The following is a 22,929-nucleotide window of genomic DNA, read 5'->3' as shown; positions in this document are numbered from 1 at the left end:
TAGCATAGAGGCAGAAATACTCATTATAAGGCAAGATTATTATAATTAATGTAGTGAGGTAATGAAAGCCTAAAGTATGGTGGTTACCTTGTGAGTAGAGAGAAGGGGTGAAAGAGTTATTACAGAGGAGATGGAAATTGACAGAAAGGAAAGAATCAAAAGTGATTTGAGCCTGCTAAAAGGGTGGTGGCACATCTACAAAAACAGAAATTAAAGCGTGGGGCCAGGCTTTGGGGGAAGATGAATAGCTGGAAAACTGAAGATCTGAGGAAAGATTTGGGCTAGGGGTAAAGCTCTGAGAAGCTTCTGCATGGGGCAATCACTAAATACATAGAAAAGGATCACTGAGGAAGAGAATGTATAAAAATATGGCTAGGGAGGGGCTGCTAGGTGGCGCAGTGGATAGAGCACCTACCCTGAATTCAGGAGGACCTGAGTTCAAATCCAGCCTCAGACACTTGGCACTTACTAGCTATGTGACCCTGGGCAAGTCACTTAACTCTCATTGGCCCCCTGCCAAAAAAACTCAAAAAATAAATACATAAATAAAAAATAATTAATTAAAATATGGCCAAGGATCACTCATGTTTAAAGCATTGGGGAGAATACAGAACCACCAAAGGAACCAGGGCAGGAGTGGTCAGAGAGGAAGGAGGAGAACTCTAAGAATGTGATACCATTGAAATCAAAGAAAGATGGGGTTTATAAAAAGAGAAAGTATCAAGACTGACAACAATGTCAAGTGCTACAAATATGATAGAAATGTGTGGGAGGGTTTATTAAGAAAAGGAGATACTTGAGCATTTATATGGTTGAAGAGTCCTGACCATCCAGTTTAGAGGAAAAGAAGAAAAGTGGATTTAAGAGTAGAGATAAATGATACAATATGGGAAGGAGAAAACGAGACTAAGATGGCATTGAGGGTAAAGACATAGAAAGGAAGAAGGTATATACATTTCACATCTATCTGTGACTGGAATACTAGATCTAGTCTAGCCTTGTTATTTTAAGGATAAACAAAATGAGGCCTGGAAAGGTTAATTAATTTTCCCAAATTTTGCATAGGTCATGTCCAGTCTTCTAAAAGTTCACAATCTTTGTGGTTATGAACGTTCACTTACTAGACTCCTAGAATGAGCCCTTCCAATGTGGAAATGATCTCATTGTTGAGTATAATGTAATGTATACTTTTTGAGGGCAGGGATTGTTGTAGTTTTTGTTTTTGTTACATCCAAAGCCTAGCACAGTACCTTGCACAAGATAAGTACTTAATAAATATTTATTGACTTGAATTTGCTGTTGAATTGAATCAGTGTAATGTCATGAAAATAATAGTGATCCTGAAAGATTTGTGTTATAGACTTGTTATAAACATTAATTAGCCACTACTTTTCATCACTCTTTATTTTTTAGTGTTCCCAACCATAAAATGAGGACAATATCATGTTTTGCCTACACACAATTTATTATTTTAAACAATTGAGATAATTTGTTTGAATGCTTGTTGAAAAGTTATCATTTTTATCTGTAAGCCAAATCACTAAATCTATTCTACCTGCATGATTTTGGCTACACATAAATCAAATGAAAAATATCTCCTGAACTGTATAAACATGGCCTTATAATTGTAGTAGTTTTCAGCTGAATAAAATTTATTAGAAATATGCTAATGGCCCAAAGACTACTTAAAATTTGTCACAACTTTTCATTTCTTTAGTCCTTTATAACATATTAAAACTGTAAAATGGAATCTGTCATATTTGATGTTATTCAGAAAGGTATTGATGATATTGATGCTATTATTGATTTTTTTCTTTTCTTTTTTTTTTTTTTTTTTTATAGTGAGGCAATTGGGGTTAAGTGACTTGCCCAAGGTCACACAGCTAGTAAGTGTTAAGTGTCTGAGGCCGGATTTGAACTCAGGTACTCCTGACTCCAGGGCCGGTGCTCTATCCACTGTGCTACCTAGCTGCCCTATTATTGATTTTTAAAGATTACAGATTGAGATAATCACTTCAAATTGAATCCAACTGTCACAAGAAGGCCATTGTCTGGAAAGATTATTTTAATAGCCTCTCCCATCCCAACCAAGAAATAGATTAGTGTAACCTTTGGAACACAGAAAATAGACCACAACGTGGCTGTGCTCTTCTAATTAAATTATTAAATTCAACAAACATTTCTTAACTGTTTCCCATGTACAAGACTGTATTTGGTAGAGTGTGATGGGAGCTAAGGAGAAAAAATGACAAAGGGCTTTGAGTCATTTTGTGGAAGAAAGAGAGTATACTTTACTCTGTATTGTAGAGCATTTAGAAAACATATATTTGTGAACCATAGACTAAAAGTGAATAATTTTCAATGTCAATAAACATATTAATGCAATCCATAAATGCTATCTGAGGTTTAGGAGTCCATAATATTCCTGAGGTAAATTGGTGGTTAGGAAAATTTAAGGACAGACTATTAACTAATTAAGCTGATCTACACACAAGAAAAAAATGTTGCATAGGAAATTTATTTTTCATACATGATTTCACATTTAAGATTATGGAGAAAATTAATAGTAGTTAACATATGCCATTTTAATTTTGCAAAACATTTTGCATACAACATCTTGTGTGAGCCTCAAAACAACTCTGTCATGGCACACAAAAGACCACACTCTAGTTAATAGATAGTTAAGTACATATTACAAATAGCTATGTATCTAGGGAAACCACTCCTTTTGGTGTGAATTTTAAGACAGTGATGGTGCTTTGATATATTTTTATCAATGCACATATATGAGGAGCTATGTCAGAGATAAGAAGTAAGTGGCCTTCAGTGATACCAGAAGCAAGGAAAAGGAAGGGATTTCAAGCATTTGTCTCAGAGTACACAGTTTTGGAAAAAAGAGAGGAATGTGGGGCTTGATATACAGTATACCTGCCCAAATAACAAGGAATGTAGAGGTAACTGTTCTCTTGAGAGCAAAGCAAGGAGAGAGCTATTCATGTCTGATTGAGATAGAGTTTTCATCCCTTACTAAGATACAAGTATATTAAAGAAGATATTGCCAGAGGCCTTATGTCCATAGATATCTTGGAGCAAATTTGGCTCTGTGATTTGCAGAGTTGGCATATTACAAAGAGAAACAAACCAAACATTAACAGACAGACTTTCCTAGTTTCTTCTGGAAAGGCAAAATTTATGTGTACCAAATAAAATGGGCACTTACTTAAACATGCTACATATAAATCCAATGTTTCTATGAGATTAAGCAGGTAAGGCAAATCTAGGTTTCAAATTTGTAATTATTCTGCTTATATTTTCTGTTCTTCAGATGAGACAAATGAAGTTCAGAGAAGTTAATTGCTCTGCTTTTGGTCACAGAGTTAGTGAGTAGAAGAGGCAGGATTCACACTTGAACTATTTTTTCAGACACCAAGTCTGACGCTATTTCATACCCTTGGCTTGATCTAATATCACAAGTAACACCATTTTCTTATGGAATCTCTAATCTCCAAAATCTTGGGTCACAGAGAACAGACTTTTTACAAATATTGATTTGAAAATTAGAAATTTAAAAACCTGTTTATGTTTTTATTCATGTTTTCATTTTAATTAAAATATTTTGAAAGAGTCACCAAGTATCCTCATTTCTTCTACTACTTCAGCCTTCTAGGAAACCAAAACTTGATATAAAATACATTATATAAAGAAAAGCAAACATCCTAAATTAAATGTTTAATTTTTAAAAATGTTTAGTTTTTTAAAAAATCTTTCATAGACCATAGATAGAAAGCATTATAATAATTCATTTTTTTTCAGTTTTTTCTATCTTATATCCATTCAGAGGTATTATGATTCTATTTGACTAGGAAAAGAGGCTTATTTTTCTTAATGTCACAGTCTGACTTCTCTTTGTTTAGCAGAATACATGCATGACCCTTTCCACTAATAATATTGTCAGAGAATAGCTTAGTAATCAGGTTCTCTCGTTCATTGTTTAGTAAGAGAGAATGTTTAGGCCATAATGATTATCATTATTTTCCCCCTAATCTTATGAGAATGAGCTAAAAATTATCTCTCAACTTCAAATTTCCCCAGAGCACTTTGTGCATATTTCCTATTTCTTTATCACATTCTACTTTGTATCATACTTACTTAGTATGTATCATATTGAGTCAAGTCAAATGAAGTCAACAAGCATTTATTAAACACCTACTGTGTATCAGGCTAAGCAATGGGGATACAAAGAAAGGTAGAAATAATCCCGGCCTTCAAGGAGGTCTCAATGGTGAGACCATATGCAAACAAAATATATAGGGGATAAATTGGAGGTAATCTCAGATGGAATGCACAGACATTAAGAATGAGGATTTTAAAAGCCAAATAGAGGAGTTTATATTTTTCCTTGGAGGCTCTCATGACCCACTGAAATTTTTTGAATAATGAGGTGATATGACTTCAAGGTGATATGATAAGACCTGTGCTCTAGGAAGATCACTTTGTTAAATGATTGGAGGATGAACTAGAGTGGGGAGGGACTTGAGTCAGGGAGACCAAACAAAAGGTTATTTCAATAGTCCAAGCATGATGTGATGAGGGTTTATACTGAGGTAGTGGCTGTCAGGAAAAAAAAAAAAAGAAAAGAGCATACATAAGAAATATTATTAAGGTAGAACAACCTGACTTGTCAAGTGATTGGATATGGGAGTGAGGAGCAAAAGATGACTCCTAGGTTGTCAGTATCTTCAGCACTAATAAGGAAGTTAGGAAAAGGGGAGGTCTTTGGGGTCTGAGGGAAAGATAATAGTTCAATTTTGAACATGCTGAGTTTAAAATGTCTACAGAATACCCAGTTAATGATATCTGATAGGGAATTGGAAATGTCAGGCTGGAGCTGAGGGTAGAGGTTAGAGCTGGAGAAGAGGAGCTAATTCAGAATGTTGGGGGAAATCCCTATCGTTAACAAGATCCAGCAAAGGACACTGAAAGGGAGTATTCAAACAGGTAGAGGGTAGAGCCAAGGGAGAACAGTGTCATGAAAATCTAGAGAGAAGAGTATCAAGGAGAAGAGGAAGGTCTACAGTCAAAGGTTACAAAGAGGCCAGAGTTATTAGCTATGGCAACAAGAAATCATTGGCAAATTTGGAGAGAGCAGTTTCAGTTGAATCAGGACATCATAAACTGGATTGTAGAGTTAAGAAGAAGAGAGTAAGAGGAAAGGATGTGGAGGCACTGATTGTGGATGGCCTTCTCAAGGAGTTTAATCATGAAAACAAAAACAGTGGGAATGGACAGATGAAATAAAGGGTTGAGGGTGGGGAGGCAGCAAAGATGGGTTTCCAAGCAGCAAAGAAGCAGCCAATAGACAAAGAGAGAATGAAGATTAGTGAGAGAGTGGAGATGATGGAGGTGACAAACTTCTAGAGAAGATGTCATGGAATGGGATCACTTGTTCATATGGAGGGGTTTACCTTGACAAGAAGCACCACCTTTTCACCTGAGTCAAGTGGAGGAGGAAATAGTATGGGAAGGCATCTGAGTGATATGAAAGGAGGAGAGAAGAGGAACCTTTCAGTTATGTAATTAATCTTTCCAATGAAAAACAAAACAAAAGTCTCAGCTGAGAGGGTGGGAGAGTGAGAGCTATGGGAAGTTTAAAAAAGGGTGGGGGGGCAGCTAGGTGGCGCAGTGGATAGAGCACCAGCCCTGGATTCAGAAGGACCTGAGTTCAAATCCAGCCTCAGACACTTGACAATTACTAGCTGTGTGACCCTGGGCAAGTCACGACCCCAATTGCATCACCAAAAAAAAAAAAAAAGGGTGGGAAGATTTGGAAAAGCAACTGTGATGAGAGGGATAGTGATACAAATAGGGAGGTATCAAAAAATTGTCTTGTTGCAAAAAGGGCCCAGCTGAGATTATGTTACATAAATTTGTGGTAGACCCAGTCAGCACAGTTGGTGATTTTTTTTTTCAACTTCATCTAGCAGCATCCTTTCGTTCTGGGACTAACTCAAACCAGTCACCTAGAAGTTTAGGTTCAATATTAAAATAAAATGAGACACTTGTAGGGCATTCAACAGTTAACAAGAGGAGATTTACTTAGCCATAGTATGAGAAGGATATTAAGCGGTGATAGGCATTGAGGATACCTTGTTGATTAAACTGAGCAAAGCTTCCTTGCCTGAGTTTCTCATTGTCCATCAGACATAAGAGAGGGTACCAGGAGCTCCTTTAGCTCTCTGAGCCAATTAAGTCTCAAGGAAGATTTCAGTACCTTTTAAGGAAAAAACAAGCTTAAATTCTAAAGGTAGAAAGACTAGGACATTGCTGTGACTACAGCAATTGTAAATTGTAAGATTATAAATTCTTGAAGTTGGGAACTGTCTTTTTTTACCTTTGCATCCATAGTACAAAGGCATAGTTCCTCGCATTTAGTAGGAACTTGATAAATGTTTATTGAGTCAAATTGAATTCTTTCCTACTTCATTCAGAATTTTAAGGTATACTAAATTACAAAAATATTTACTTTGAAATCACGACATTGTATTTATAGATTTTCTAAAGATTTTGGTCCATTTTTGTTCTTATTGCAGTGTCCTTGACCTCAATGCATTCGAGAGACAAAACAAAGCAGAAGGACTTGGAATGGTGACAGAGGAAGGATCAGGTATTCACAGATTAAAAGAAAAAAATTTCTAATGTTTTTTCCAATTTACTGAAATAATATAGCTTATTTCATGGAGTCATCTCTCAATTACACATAAAGAAATAGATGCCTTAATAATAATGATAATGATGATGACTGGCTAATCTATACTTGGTTTGATATATAGGCATAAACATTAAGACATATAAGTACATTGAGCAACACACTTTTTATATTCTTGTTCTATTTGTAGTTCAACTTTTTTTTGTTCCATACCTTTTCTTAGTGACTTGATAATAAGCTAGGTAATGAAGAAAATCTAAAAGTACAATGGGTAATGGAAAGTTGACCACAAGTTATAAACTATTCAATTCAGGGTGCTTATAAAGCCACAGGAAAATCCCAAGGATGAATACTTCTGTCCCAACCCCCAGGAAATACATTAACATTTGAATGCTTTGGAATTTATTAAAAAGTACCATGGTGTGTTTGAGAGAATGCAATGAAATACAAAGTCAGGATTTTTAAACTTCATAAAAATTGGAAAATATAGCTTAATGCTGTCCTGCTATAAACAACAGTATAAGCCTGTTATGATGCAAATTCCTTATTGTACAAATTAATGCAAATGTGAACATCAATTTGCAAAGCTGATGCTAAGTATATTAGAGAAGGTGATAAATTAGATCCTTTGAATAATCCTTTGCCAAAATAAGAAAGGTTTTTGGCATTCGAATGACCCTACTAGTTCACTTAATAGTCACATAGGAACGTATCTATTCTTATTCACTCTATGTATTATGTTTTCCCTTGATAAATCTAAAATTATGAGACAGAAAGATGAGAGTCATTTTTCTATTTTAAACAGTCCAAGTTGTTTCACTTAATCATTGACAAATGTAATAAATAAGGAATTACCATTAGTTTCAATAAAGTTTCTTTATTTGAATAACTATAGATAGAAAGTAAAAATTTTGTAATAAATAAAATTAGAGATAAGAGAAACTGCATCTTCATTTTAGAAGGCATTTAGCATAAAAATTTTCCCCCTCCAGAAAGCATTGTTTTGGTTTGTTTTTTTTTCTTTTTAAAAATATCCTTCTTTATTGTTGATACTGAACTAATGTATCTTTTATTAGATCCTTTTTTTTTTTTCCATTTTGTTTTGGTTTGAATGTGTTTAATCATTTTGTCAATTTGGGGGAGAATGATCTTGAAATCAGAATGAATTTCCTTTCTGTTAGTATGGTCAGTGTAGTTGTTTCTATATAATTCTACTTAGGAATAAGAAAAAATAACCCACTGCATATTTTTATTCTGTTTTGAAGTGCATAGTTTTTACATATTTAAACATTACCACCTTTTAACTATGATGCTTCCATTTTCTACTTCGCATTAAAATTTGCAAGTTCTACTCATTATCAACTAGAATGCAAAATATCCTTTATTGCATAGGATTATAGTTTTAGAGTTGAAAGGAGCCTTCATGTCCTCAAGTCCAACCTCCTCATTATACATGAAATTAAAGCACAAAGAGGTTAAGTGATTTACCTAAGATCATAGAGCTGTTAAATGTCTGAAGTAGAATTTGAACCTAGGTCTCCCTCTTCACTCCAAGTCCAGGTCGCTCTGTACTATACCATGCTACTTCTCTAAAGTTATCTTCACTTACTTAAAAGTAAATGCTCTATCATTTTTATGTATATTTATAGTTATCAGTGGCAACTGATATGCCTCTCTGGTTTGATATCATCTAACATGGAACAAACACACTAAGTTAAAACAATTTGTTAGAAGCCTTGTCTTTTCGGGGAATGTTTTCAGTTCTAGTCTAGCATGGAAGTGTATTCTGGAGCACTGGCTTTCTTTATGAGAAGTAGATCAGCTTTAGACTATTTTTATGTTTCACAGAAAATTAATACTGGAATGTTCAAGATACTCTAAACCTAATTTAATTAAACATGTTTTCATTTATATTAGATTTTAATATTTTCTTATTAATTTTAGAGCCCCAAAAAGGATAGCCAATACAGCCCTCATATAAGTCTTCACTTTCCTAATCAGCAGCATATAGATTAGGATTAATTTTGTGCTTTCACATTCAGTAATAACACTTATTTTGATTGTGAGGGTGGTTCTTCTGATGTCAGGATATTTTTTATGATTCATTGAAATTTTAATTGATGTATTTATTCTTTCCCTTTAGCACAGAATTGACTTGCCCAAATCAATACTGAGTATGTGTTATATCTGCTTTAAAGTTTTAAAAATAAAACTCAACTTTTTTTCTTTTTCCCCATTTCCTTTTCTTTCAACTACTGTAAATGTCTTGTCTTCCTTTCCTCAGTCATCACCCATGAGCGTGGTAATTATTAAAAACAAACTGTCTTTATTTGTTCCTGTTTTTAGCTTTATGTCAGCCTTGTGCAGCACCTGAAGAGTAAAAGTTTGTGTGTGTGTATTTTTTTCATTATTTAGCTCTTTAAATGAAATGATTCTTTAATTTTCATTGTGTACCCTAATTTCTTTTAGTTCTTGTACCAACCCTTCTCTGTTCCTTTGTTCTTTCAGGATTTGCGATGATTGTCACACTAGCTCAAAGAGCAGCAAGCTTTTTTTAGTTAATTTTTTTTTTGTTTTGTTTGGTATGTTTTTTTTTTCTTTTTCTTTTAGTGGTCCCAGTATTTGCAGTAGTCATATACATAAATAAATAGAATTTGTGCTGTAGTCCTTCTGTAGTATTTCTGTTTTGTATTTGCTGTGGCTTTATGGCTGCACTGATTTGTGCAATCACAGGAAATCTGTGATAGATCCAGAATGGAACAGAAAAGAGATCTGGTCTACCTCTTGTTTCTCTCTTTCTACATGGGCTCTAGTATTTAAGAGCTTTTAAATTCCTATTGTTGGAAAATCAACTTATTTATCTAGTTTAATGTAAGATAACTATACATATATTGGATGAGAAATATTTAGAATATTACTGAATATATCATTAAGCTATTACGATATAAATTAGGGACATAAATGAATTTTTACCACCATGCATTTATTTATGTCAGTATTTCAAAAGTATCTCATTTTGTCATTGTGGTTACTTCTTCCACTCATGCAGATTGCAAACTCCTCTACTCCAATCCTTACAGCCTCCATCAGTAGTTATAGTCAACCACATTGATTATCTGATGACCAGCTTTCTGGTGATGAACCTCTCCAAACCAGTCTAAGCTTGTGCTGCCATGATGGCACATAACTGTTGCTGGATTTATAGTTGCAGAAATTCCAACTGAGGTCAGAACTGTTGGAATTTATAGTATGCTGACTTAGCCTTTGAGAATCCAGATTTTTCTCTATGTCAAAAGGAGAAATCGATGAATACTTTAGTGGAGACCTAGAAATATGAATGAAGAAAATGGTATCTCCATTGTTCATATTATTTGATCAAGGAACTGATCAAAGGCTCATTATTATCACTTTGCTCTTATAGCATTAATCAGTAACTTATGGACATAAGCAGTCTATTTAAAATGTATACCTAAATGTTCCTTTCTTATGATCATTGTATTAAAACAATTTATATGCTCAAAGCACAGGATATACCAAGGAATCAAGATGTGTTAGTGCCAACAAAATCTTTTCAGAGCATTAGGCCCAAGCAGTGTTTATTTCTGAGGGAAAATATATGGATCCTTGGATGGTTCACTTATTACAGTATCCCTGACAAGCCACGTTGACATAGCTGTAATGCCAGAATCATCCGACTAGGATTTCACTACATAACAAATTATCTCACCAAAAAATTTCATGAAGCTAAGTAGACTTTTTTCAGTAGTTTAAATGCCATATCTGTTGAATTCATTAAATTGTTGACTCAATAATTATCTAGCAAATGCTTACGATGTGCTTTTTAGCCCTTTCTTTTCACAGGCCAGATATTTGTTCTTTGCCTCATCTTTCTACTCTTAAGTAATTGAAGGGAAGGCACTGGTATCTGAAATATACTCTCTAATCACTAAATTCTCCATTTGATTTTGAAGTTTTAACTGTTTTTGTCTACATATAAATGATATGATAAATATGGTTGCTATTAACCTTGGTATCTGATCTGCAACTATATTTGCTTCTGATCTGGGATCATGAATGTCATCAAGCAATGCTTACCTATAGTATTTGAATATTATTATCAGATGAGTTGATAATAATGTTCTTTTCCAAGTTCTCCTTGTGTTGCTATAAAAGCTTAGACTTGTCTTCCCTTCCTCCCTTATCAGTATTACCAGTCTTCTACAAAATCCTACAACCCTGTACTTGTCAGAACCTCAATTATTCCTAAGCAAATGTACTTGTTCTTATAATTCATTTGCTCAGTGTTACATCTTTTGTATTTTTGTTTGTCTTGTTTATTTTGTTTTTAATTTGTTTTTTGGTGGGGCACTGAGGGTTAAGTGACTTGCCCAGGGTCACACAGCTAGTAAGTGTCAAGTGTCTGAGGCCAGATTTGAACTCAGGTTCTCCTGAATCCAGGGCTGGTGCTTTATCCACTGAGCCACCTAGCTGCCCCATGTCTTATTTATTTTAACAGCAGAAAAAAGGTTCTAAACCAAAATCTGCATTAATCTTAATTTCATTGCACTCTTAGGTGCTTTCTTCTTTCATCAGAATTCTTAGAACCTGTGCAGTGATAAGCCTGAAAATGCAGTATTCCTCTCTTTCCAAACTCCATTTGTAATTGAAAGATAGTGGAAGATGCTGCCACTGTGTTTTCATTATTTTTTTTCTGCTGTGGAATATATATATCTCAATCTATGTAGAAATTGAATTGGACCAAATTATACATAGAAGTTGTTAGATCAGGAAGTGTTTTTCAAAGTTCTACTTGCATATTAGTGTTCTGGCAACAAAAACTTCTGAAAAAATGCTACTTCTATCTCCTAATGAACCACATTGTGGTTAATTATTACCAATATAAAGTTGAATTATGGGTTAATCATATATTACTGAAAAAGTCATTATTTTAAAATTTCTTCAATATCTATATTCCTTGTCTGCTTTTTACACTAAAATTTCAAAATAATTTGAAGGCATTATCTTTGTGCATAGAAATTAAGGCAAATTATTTGGTTCTGATTAGAGACATTGTACAGGGTCCTTTTGTCCTGAAGTTCTTTTTTAATTTTTAAACTATAAACTCTGATTACTTATTGTAGGGACACTGAAACAATCTGTAGATGTCACCAAAAACAGTTTGAATTTTCTTCTCACAGTTGTTTAGGACTTCTGTTCTTCTTATAGGTATTTCTTTTTTGTAGGAGCCACTTTTTTTTAATCCCCAAACAAGGTTTTGTTCCGTTTTATATATTTACATAGCTCGTTACCCCTTCCCATTTCCTTGGATTCTTTGATCCATTGTAGGCTTGGGTGGACTGTGCATATGTTGGCACCCCCATTTTACAGATGAATTGAAGTCTCTGAAAAGTTCAGAGTCATGCTCATCTTTTGGTAGAACCAGACTCCAAGTGTTCTGACCCCAAGTCCCAGGGTTCTTCTTACTATTCTACCTGCCTTTGAATATATAGTTTTTCTAAACTTTACTAAATATTCTTTTGGATATCATTTACAGATTGTTTCTCTCAAGTTCACAAATTAAGTCATTAAGGTTTAAAAATACATGGAGCTCTTTGGCAAATGTGTTTGGAGAGCTCTTCTAAATTAAATGATTCTTTAAAAACATCTGGTTTTAGTGAAAACAAGGGTAACAGTACTAACAATGATTCACATTTAGGATTTTATGATCAAAAAATATTTTACTTACATTGTCTCATTTTAATCTGTAATTTGGATATATCATGTTGTATTGTGGTAAACCCATTTACAAGGAAGGACATGTTAACTTTAAATATTTTGTCTTCTTTTTTTTTTAACCTACACCACTTTATAATTTTTCATTAGCAACATATGAAGAACAAACATTTTTCCTCATGGTTTTGCTATCAAAATTATATCCTTTAAGTCAACTGTATACTTTCCAGTTATATTTTACAAAAACTCATTGAGCATCCCCAAATGAATCTCTGTTTCACAGAAGTACTCTGATATAAATATATTTGTTTTTAAAACAAGAGTAGTTAGAGTTAAAACAATATATAATGTTTCATGTTCCTCAGTTTTTCCTACTTAGGTTATTTTAGGGTTCTTTAAGAGAGATCTAATATTGATTAGTTCTTTGAGAATTAATTCAGCTAATATCAAGCCAGCTACAAAATTTTTAGACCTCAGGGTGACATTTAATATTTCTTGGTTCACTGATGGCTGGAAAGTATAACTTGCTGCCTATTATTTTCATAGGTTATATTTTATATGCTGGTAAAATCTAAGTCATTACAAATTAAGATGGTCACAAATAAATTAAAATTATTTATTGAACACTCATAATGTGCCTATATCTAACTATGCCTAATATTTGTAATAACTAGGCTGAATGAGTAAAACTGTCACAGATTTGGTACAGAACTAATTCAAACTTAATACATTAGTTATCTGAATCCAATCTTTCTTAAGCCAGTACTCATTGGCAGCTAGTTAAAAATGCAGAAAACCAATTTATTTTAAGTCACATCTTAAGTTTCTCTGTATAAATATCAATAGTAATGTCCTCAGATATATTTCATTTTGCCATAATTAAAATGATTTATTAAATATTCATACTACCATAGATCCATGTTGAATGTACACAAAAGAGTGTGTTTTCCAAGTAGGAGAAATGAAGTTTTCACACTCCAGACATTTTTTCTCCATTTCATTACAGTTTTTAATTCTAGTTTACGTCATATTATAATGTTACTTTTTATATACATCTCCAGTTAGACTGTTGATCCAGCACCCTCTGCAGACATAAAGCCATTCATCTCTGTTACCATATCATTTACATGCAGCATGGGCCCTCGCAGCATTTTAACCTGAGAGTGATTACATTACTGAACAGATGTACTAGATAAATAGTTGTGTTTTATTATATATAACTTCAGTTTGAAATTAAACAAAGTAGTGACTCAGCTCCACAAGTCATACTTTATGCACTGTGTACCTATATAAGAATATTAATTTGTATGTATTTTTGTTTGTAGGCATGAATTTATGTATGTAACAACATCATAGCCCTCAGGTTGATCTTACATACAATTCATATAAAGGTGGTGGACACATCAAAATTAATAATCAAAATTATCATTTAGTCTCTCAGCAGATGCTCATCTGCTGCTGCTCTTCACTAGTAGCTTTGTTTCTGAACTTTGCCCTGGTGTTCCTGAATGCAACTACCTTCACTTTAGCGGCCTCAGTCCTCCACCTGTCAAGAGAATTGAGGTAGCACCTGATGTCTGATATGTATCACCCAAGTGACTATTGTCAAACCATTTAATGCCTCAATGCCTCAGGCAACTCTTTAAAAATATAAATTACAGATGTTATACAATATGCATTTGTGAAGGACATTTCCACAATGAGAGTTCTTTACACTAATGAAATCACAGGTTCATACCCCCTGTATTACCCCAATTATCCTGTGGTGTTTGGTATCATAATGTAATCATAATTATGGCCCATCTAAAAGTCAATAGTAGTTTTTGAGATTTAATCTTTACATAAAGAATTATTTGGCATAAGTGAATGAAAAGCATTCATTAAGAAATAACTGTATTCAAAGTGGTGGTAATAAAAAGAGGCAGTCTTTACTCTCAAGAAGGTCACATTTTTAATGGGTGAGGCAATACCTATAGATTTTGGTTACAAGTCAAATTAAAAGGTCCCATAATCCTTACATTGCAGTAGCAAACAGATGGTGCTTGGAAATTTGTTTAGAAAGTCAAACCAATCAACTGCTTCCAAATATCCCTGTGTTGAAGGTCTTACTATTAAAAACAATCATTTTTATCTTATCATAACAGTATTAAGTGTTCGGTGATATGTGACTCATCTTCAAAGGAAAAACAGATAGAAATGAAAATATTTTAATTTCAGAAACTCAAAGATACCTTATTGCTGAGTTTTCTACTCTTCCCTCTCTTCTGCTTTGACAGCACATATCCCCTTTTCTGCCCTGACACCACAACTGTCCCATACCAAGCCCTTAACACTTCTTGCTTGGCCACTATCATCATCTCTAATTGGTTTCTCTGCCGTCTCTGGGCCATCTTCCACACAGAACTGAGTGGATCTTTCTTCTTCTTCAGAAGCTTCATGGTTCCCTATTGCTTCTGGGATAAAATGCAAACTCCTCTTGCATGAAAGCCTTTCACAGTCTGCTTACAGCATCTCTGGCCTCCTACATATTCCTCATACACAATATTCCAAGTTTAACCTCCATGCCCTTGGCCTATGCAGATGCCCATATCTAGAATGCTCTAGCTCTTCATCTCTGCCCCTTTGAACAAACTTTGCTTAATATGCTTAAAAATAACCCATTACCTAATACCAACTACCAGAAATTAAGAGATTAAGTTGTTTTTTTGTCTAACATTTAGACTCTAAATCATTGTCATCCTTTAATCCCAAATGATGTTTTCATTTGTGGGATTAAATCACAGGAAGCTCTACAACAAGAGCAATTTGCTTATTCCCATATTCTATAAGCTTTATTTTATATATCAGTATCTATTTCTTAATGCTAGCTCTGGGCCCTGAATATCACATCTTTGAGGCCATAGAAAAATTGGGATAGTGGTTTTATATACTCCTTTTAATATTCACATTCATTTTCAAAATGATTTTGCTGCCTGATCCTACTATTACACTCAAGTCTCTCACTTTGAAAGTCACAAGCTATGTCCCTCAGTTATTTGTGATTCTGATCATTCAAGATTTTATATAAACATCTAATCATTACACATTTTTCTATTTTAATTCAGATTATTTCCAAGCCAATAAGTACTTAATTTTAAAAAGTACAAAATTGCTTTCACGTACTTAAAAAAAATATTTTTCATTATACTATGTTGCTATGAATCTCAGATTCTGGGACATACCCACATAGTCAAAAATATTTTTCTTATATTTGCTCATTATTGTTTTTTATTTGTATATTTCTTTCATGGGGAAAATTAACAGTGTTCAGAGGCATTAAATTAACTAATAAGAAAATCTGAATTTCTCTTTCTCATGAGTATCTTTACTCACCTTATTGTAAAAAAGTGTCTTCTGAGGCCACAAGATGTTTCTGCCTAGAGTTAGCTCATCTAACTTCTAGTTTGTATTACCCTTACTTTAAATTTTTATTCTAGTTCTCATGAACTACTACAGTTTTTCCCTAAGTTTGACATTTGAAACTGCTCGTTTACTAGTTCCCCAAGAGCCTTTGAATAGAACTTAAACTAGTTACTTTTGCTGTCAACTTTTCTTAAGCATTCCTTGAACTATTTTTGTCTGTAGGCAAATGTGTAATAGGACCCTGCAAAATGGAATGAGAAATTTTCTAGTAACTATCATTATACAAAAGAATCCTTTTTAAACTCCTTATTCAGAAGAAACAGAGTAGTAATTCATTTTCTCACATGAAGGATAGTATGGATCTCCATTAAACTTTGTAGGTAATACAAAATTCATGCTCACACAAAACAAAAACATACTCCCAAATCATAACTCTAAATAAACCAATAGATTGTTTTTTAAAATGTTGCCAAGCCCATGCTGCTACATTTAACAGAAATAAATTTGGGTATTTAAAGTCTAAATGTTACCAAAGGGAAATGGTATCTATCTGCCAAGCACATGCCCTCATGAGCTTCAGATAGAAGTGATGCTATGATTTGCAATTATTTTTGGCTCAGAACAATGTTAGATTAACTTGCAGATTTCTGTTGGGATGGGATAGAGTTGAGAGTGGCTAGTAATATTTCATACATATGGCCTTTTTGCAGGAGAAAAGGTACTGCAAGATGATGAATTCACCTGTGACCTCTTCCGCTTCCTCCAGTTGCTTTGTGAAGGACACAGCTCAGGTTTGTGAGCCATTTTTCAGCCATCCAAAAGAAGCGATGGTAGCAAGAAAGACATTTTCTTTGGTCCAGTAAATAGCAGTAATAGCTCACATTTACCTAGTACTTTAAGGTTTACAAGGTGTTTTCTTATTACTTTATAATTGTAAATTGCTGTATCGTTTTTCAAAAAGTTTTCATATCTCTTATTTCATTTGATCATCATAGCAACACCCTGAGTTAGGTAATACATATTTTCAATTTACAAAGGAGGAAACTAAGAGTAGTCAAGTGACTTGTCTAAAGTCATAGATGTAAGTAGTGGAATTTGGACTTGAATAGAATGGGTTTTTTTTTTCCTTTTTCTGCTGTACTACATTGTTAAGAGTTTGGCAGATTTCATGAAAGTTTAATGATTGGATTCCTAAATTCCTACATATGATGTGGAAAAGTATGACAGACTACCTGGTCAACGTTCTTTTAGGAAAAAGAAAATGCATGTAGCTTTTTTCTCAGCATAAAACATTTTCAAAGTTATTTATATTCTGTGGCATACTTAGAAATATAGTATTTATGAATATTCTTAGTAAGCAAATATGGATTGAATTTTTAAAATAAAAAAGCACAGGATGCTAGACTTTCTTTTTTTTTTGGCAGGGCTATGGGGGTTAAGTGACTTGCCCAGGGTCACACAGCTAGTAAGTGTCAAGTGTCTGAGACCGGATTTGAACTCAGGTATTCCTGAATCCAGGGCCGGTGCTTTATCCACTGTGTCACCTAGCTGCCCCAGGATGCTAGACTTTCATACCTGACAATTTTATTTTATATAATTAAGGGGGAGAAGAAGTGTCCATTAAATGTACATTTATATAAACAACTATACTTTGAATTTGAACTAGAACAATGACTTTCTTCTTTTTTTTTTAAATTCATGTAGATTTTCAGAATTATCTGCGAACTCAGACTGGTAATAATACAACTGTTAATATAATCATCTCCACAGTGGACTACCTCCTGAGAGTTCAGGTACCAGACTTTCTGTACTACCAACAACTAAAGTGATCAAAAGAATTGGAATTGTCTAGCAAACCCTGAGCTATGACATGTTTTTAACTGTGTTTTGATTTTTGACTACATAGAAGTATTTTGGATATTATATTTTTGATCCCCCAGATTCCAATGCTAAAAGTAATGCTCATGTCAGTTCATAATGTTGGATCACCATTGCCTTTCCCCAGTTGTTTCCTAGCTTTCTCTTTTGTTTGTTTTTTTTTGGGGGGGGAGGAGGGGTGACAGGCAATGAGGGTTAAGTGACTTGCCCAGGGTCACACAGTTAGTAAGTGTCAAGTGTCTGAGGCTGGATTTGAACTCAAGTCCTCCTGAATCCAGGGCTGGTGCTTTATCCACTGTGCCACCTAAGTGCCCCCTTTTGCTTGGTTTATTTTCTGGACCCATGTTCATTCTTCATTTTTCCCAGGGGCATTTTTATTTAATTTCTTTTTTTGCAGATTACCTAAAGATTATGGTGAATTCTTTACCACATTGAATGGGGGAAAATTTGGGGGAAAAATTCTTGAAACTGCCATAATTGCTCATTTTCAGGTTACAGTTGATAGTGTAAGGAATTAATTGTGATTTGGGGTTTTCATAACCCTATCTTTGTTTCATTATGGTCACACTGAAAAAAATGTAAGCTTAAAAACCTAAGAGAAGATGGGTATGTACTTTGGGAGATAACTGAACAAACAAGAGGAACTCTGACCACAGGGAACATTTATTGAGTCAAACTATCAAATTAAGTAACTAAGCCTCCCCTAATAGGTCTCCCATGCCCACATGGGCCTGGCCAGATTATAATGGAGACAACCCATGTGGGTGGAGACTCAGCATGGCAAAGAACCACCCCTTCCTGTGGGAGAGACAACTAGAGGCAGTTAGAGGAAAAGGGAGAGGGGAGTTTTTCTGAGGAGAGTTTTCTGAGAAAAAAGCACGGAAGGAAGATAGACAGAGGAGATGTTGGTGTTTGACCTTGGAACCAAAACAGAAGATACTGCAAGCTAATTCTCCTTGGAGCTACAGATTTTAGGTGGTGGTGAGTTTGTGTTTTTGAGGCAAAGCTAGCTCTTGGGAGCTGGCTGGGCTGGAGGCTGTTTTGGGGTGCCTGGGGCCTTTTTACCCCAGAGATTTAGATTCCCTAGCTCTATTAACCTCACTTGTGTTTTGAACTTGTTTTCATTAATAAACCTGTTTTGTTTTTTGAAAGAGGCTGTTTCCTTTCTTACCACAATACTACGGCGAGCCGCCCACTTAACTCTTCCCATACTAAATTTGGCCCTTACAATAGTTTAAGGTTGTGCCATTCAGCTATTATGTTTGTTTAAAATTACAAATTTACTCTTTGATACCAATCAAAAGCATATTAATTAATATGGAAATTTGCAAATCTATCAGGAATCATAAATTGAGAGCTGAAAGGAACATTAGAGGTAATGAATCCAACCTTTCATCTCAGTCAAGGAAACTAAGGCCCACAGAGATTAAATCATTTGCCTACAGGTCCAAGAGGGAATAAATGACAGAGCCAGAATTTGAAACTAGATCTTCTGACTCTAAATCCCATATTCTGTAGCCTCACAGGATCATAGTACGAGCCATACTTTATTACATCCCAGTGCCTTAACAAACTAAAGAGTTCTGAAAAAGGTCCTCAAGGAAATAGTTTATTCCTCTGACTTTATTGAAAAAGTAAATCAATGATATTATTTTTAAAAAACACATTATATTCTAGTTTTCTTTTTTCTTTTCTTTCTTTCTTTCTTTTTTTTTTTTGCGGGGCAATGGGGGTTAAGTGACTTGCCCAGGGTCACACAGCCAGTAAGTGTTAAGTGTCTGAGGTTGGATTTGAACTCAGGTACTCCTGAATCCAGGGCCAGTGCTCTATCCACTGTGGCACCTAGCTGCCCCTCTTTTTTTTTTTTAATATCAAATCATGCTATATTTGTAATCACAAGGTAATAAGAAAAAATATGTCTAATTTCTGAATTAAGTACATAGAATATTTTATAGTAAATATATACATAATTTTACATCATCCCTCACACAAGGCAAAATTGTCTTCTTAAATAACCAATTTAAATTATTCTTACAATATAATTTATTGTTTTAATATCTTACTGGGTAGAGATTTATCTAATTTTTACTGTTGTCACTATTGTTTTTGGTGTTATAATACATCTTACCAGTCACCTCAAATTCAAAAGAGAAACAGTGTACATCTTATTCTATATGATTTGTGCTGGTTTTATTTCAGAGGTGGGAAGAAAGATGTATTTGTATAAAAAATTCTGTCCCTTGATTTGTCTTTGCTGTACCCCCAGTTCACATATATAGCATCAAATATTTCTTTGTAGATGCATATTTATCAATTTTATTAATTCTGTAAAATTATGTTTGTGGAATTTAACATAATTAAACATAAAAAGTAATTTTAAAGCTAGTTTTTTCATTTCTTTAGTTCTTATTGGGCTGTTACCTAGAGAAGGAGTTGTTAAGGAACATTTTGAATTTTTGAAGGACATAATGTATTAAGATCCTTTATTCAAAAAACATTTTTCTTTTACTTTTATATTGTATTACTTAAGTTTGATGTACTTTTAAAGGATGACTAGGAAACTGATAGATTTAATAATATTTCCTCCATTTTGTAGGAATCAATTAGTGATTTTTATTGGTATTACTCTGGGAAAGATGTAATTGATGAACAAGGACAACGAAACTTTTCCAAAGCAATTCAAGTGGCAAAACAGGTCTTCAACACTCTTACAGAATATATCCAAGTAAGTATATTTCTAATACAAGAAATAAAGAAGTATGATGTACTATATTTTATTCTTTGGAGAAACACACCTTGCATTTCATATTATATGAATCATAAATCATTACATATCGTAGAGATGTTCTGACTTCCAAAAAAAATTGTTTTATTAATAAACCATTAGTGCATCAAAGCATCCATTTTATTATATATACTAGTTTCTTCGTCTGATATTTCTCAATCAACAAGCATTTATTCAGTGCTGCTAGGTGCCAGAGACTGTACTAAATGCTGTGAGATATAAATGCCCAAAATAAATCAGTCCCTTGTGCAAGTGCACAAGAAAGTTATGTTCTAATGGGGAAGACAACAATTATGTGTGTGTGTGTATAAGTCCATATAGGTATATATGTGTGTGTGCATGTGTGCATGTGCATGTGTATGTGTGTTTATATGCTCATGTAGACAAATATTTTAATATATAAGTATATCCAGAAGAAATCAAACTTTAATATCTTAAATTTGCACTGACATTGAAGATGCCATATACATACATACATATACACATACATATATACACTTATTCGTATGTGTGTATGTATGTATGTATATTCACACACATATCCATTAAATACAAAATAGTTTAGCAGGGAGGGTACTAGCACTTTGGGGGATCAAGAAAAGCTTCATATAGAAGGTGGCAGAGGTACATTTCAAACATGTGGGACGACCAATAAAAAAGCAAGGAAGATGAGAAGGCCTTTTTTGGCTAGATCAAAGAATGTGGATGGGAGATTAATGTCTAGTGAGGCTATGCATACAGGCAGGGTCCAGGTTGTTAAGATTTTTAAAGGCTAAACAGAAGAGTTAATATATTATCTTAGAAGTAATAGGGAGGGGGGGGGGCGGCTAGGTGGCGCAGTGGATAAAGCACCGGCCCTGGATTCAGGAGTTCCTGAGTTCAAATCCGGCCTCAGATACTTGACACTTACTGGCTGTGTGACCCTGGGCAAGTCACTTAACCCCCATTGCCCCGCAAAAAAACCCAAACAAAAAAAAAAGAAGAAGAAGAAGTAATAGGGAGACCTGGGACTTGATCTGTCAGATCTCTGCTTAAGAGAAGTCACTTTGGCAGAGATATGTTGTACATGGACTGACACAGGAAAGACTTAAGATAGAGAGAACAATTAAGAGGCCTTCATTATATTCTTAGATGAGAGGTGATGAGAGCCTGTGTGAGTAGAGAGAAATGGTTGGATGCAAAAGATGTTGTAAGTGATAGAAATGGTAAAAAAAAAAAGGGGGGGGGCAGCGAGGTGGCACAGTGGATAGAGCGCCAGACCTGGAATCAGGAGTACCTGAGTTCAAATCCGGCCTCAGATGCTTGACACTTACTAGCTGTGTGACCCTGGGCAACTCCAATATCTTTGCCAAGAAAGCCCTAAATTATGTCATGAAGAGTTAGACATGACTAAAAAACAACTAAACAAATCATCTTCATAGAGATGTTAGTTAAATCCTTGGGAGTCTTTAGCAACAGAATTGCATTAGAGTATGAATAAAATAAGAAATATTTCTTACATTTTACTCTTATACAGAGTAGCCAGGTGGCATAGTGGATAGAGTGTTAATCCTGGAGTCAGGAAGACCTGAGTTCTAATATGGCCTCAGACATGAACTGCATGACCCACAACAGATCACATAACTTCTATCTGCCTTCGTTTCTTCATCTGTAAAATGGGGATGATAATAACACTTGCTCCCCAGAGATGTTATGAAGATAAAATAAAATAATATTTGTAAAGTGCTCTTCTTTAACCACTTTTTCTTACATTTGTCCTTCCCTGCTACTAGTCTCCCTCTACTCCAGTCCATCCTACACATTGCTGCCAAAGGTGTTTTCCTTAGGTGCAGATCTGATCATGTGAATCCATTACTCGGTCATTTTCAGTGTTTTTATCTAGAATAAAATATAGACTCTTCTGTTTAACTTTTAGAACCCCTCACAGCCTGGCCCTAACCTGTCTTTCCAGCCCCATTATACATTACCACTACTTGCCCCAGCAACATTCTTTGATCTACCTAAAGTAGCCTTCTCTCTACTCCTTACTCAAGACACTTAGTCTTTGTACTGACCTTGCTCTTGTTGGGAATATACTTTCTCCTCACCTCTGTTTCATAGAGTCTCCTTCTTCCTTTAAGATGAAGTGTAATCACTGCCTCCTATGTGAAGCCTTTCCTTATCCTCCCCAACTGCCAAAGAATGCCCTCCTTCACAAACAACCTTGTATTTAAATACTTCATATTTATATGTGTATTTATTCACTTTTTATTTATGCTATAAATATTTAAAAATGTATTTTTGTTACCTTCATTTTAATTTAAGCTTCTTACAAGTGAAGATTGTTTCATTCTTTGTAGTTGTAGCCTTCAGTTATTTGTATAAAGCTTAACTTGTCTAATTGCAGTAAATGGAACAAAACTCCATTTTTAATCATATATTGAAG

General features: G+C 34.3%; 1 protein-coding gene across 1 annotated transcript in view; it reads left to right on the top strand.

Moving 5' to 3' along the window:
* Window positions 1-22,929, top strand: part of RYR2 (ryanodine receptor 2) — a 758,695-nt gene that overhangs the window by 664,027 nt on the left and 71,739 nt on the right. Inside the window, 4 exon segments of the mRNA XM_044000528.1 lie at window positions 6,591-6,664; window positions 16,552-16,632; window positions 17,546-17,634; window positions 20,316-20,444. Of these exon segments, the coding sequence (XP_043856463.1) occupies window positions 6,591-6,664; window positions 16,552-16,632; window positions 17,546-17,634; window positions 20,316-20,444 (373 nt within the window).

This window comes from Dromiciops gliroides, chromosome 4 (assembly GCF_019393635.1).
Source record: "Dromiciops gliroides isolate mDroGli1 chromosome 4, mDroGli1.pri, whole genome shotgun sequence".
Classification (NCBI taxonomy): domain Eukaryota; kingdom Metazoa; phylum Chordata; class Mammalia; order Microbiotheria; family Microbiotheriidae; genus Dromiciops; species Dromiciops gliroides.
The sequence above is the reverse complement of the archived record's forward strand: the minus strand, read 5'-3'. Positions and strand labels throughout refer to the sequence as shown.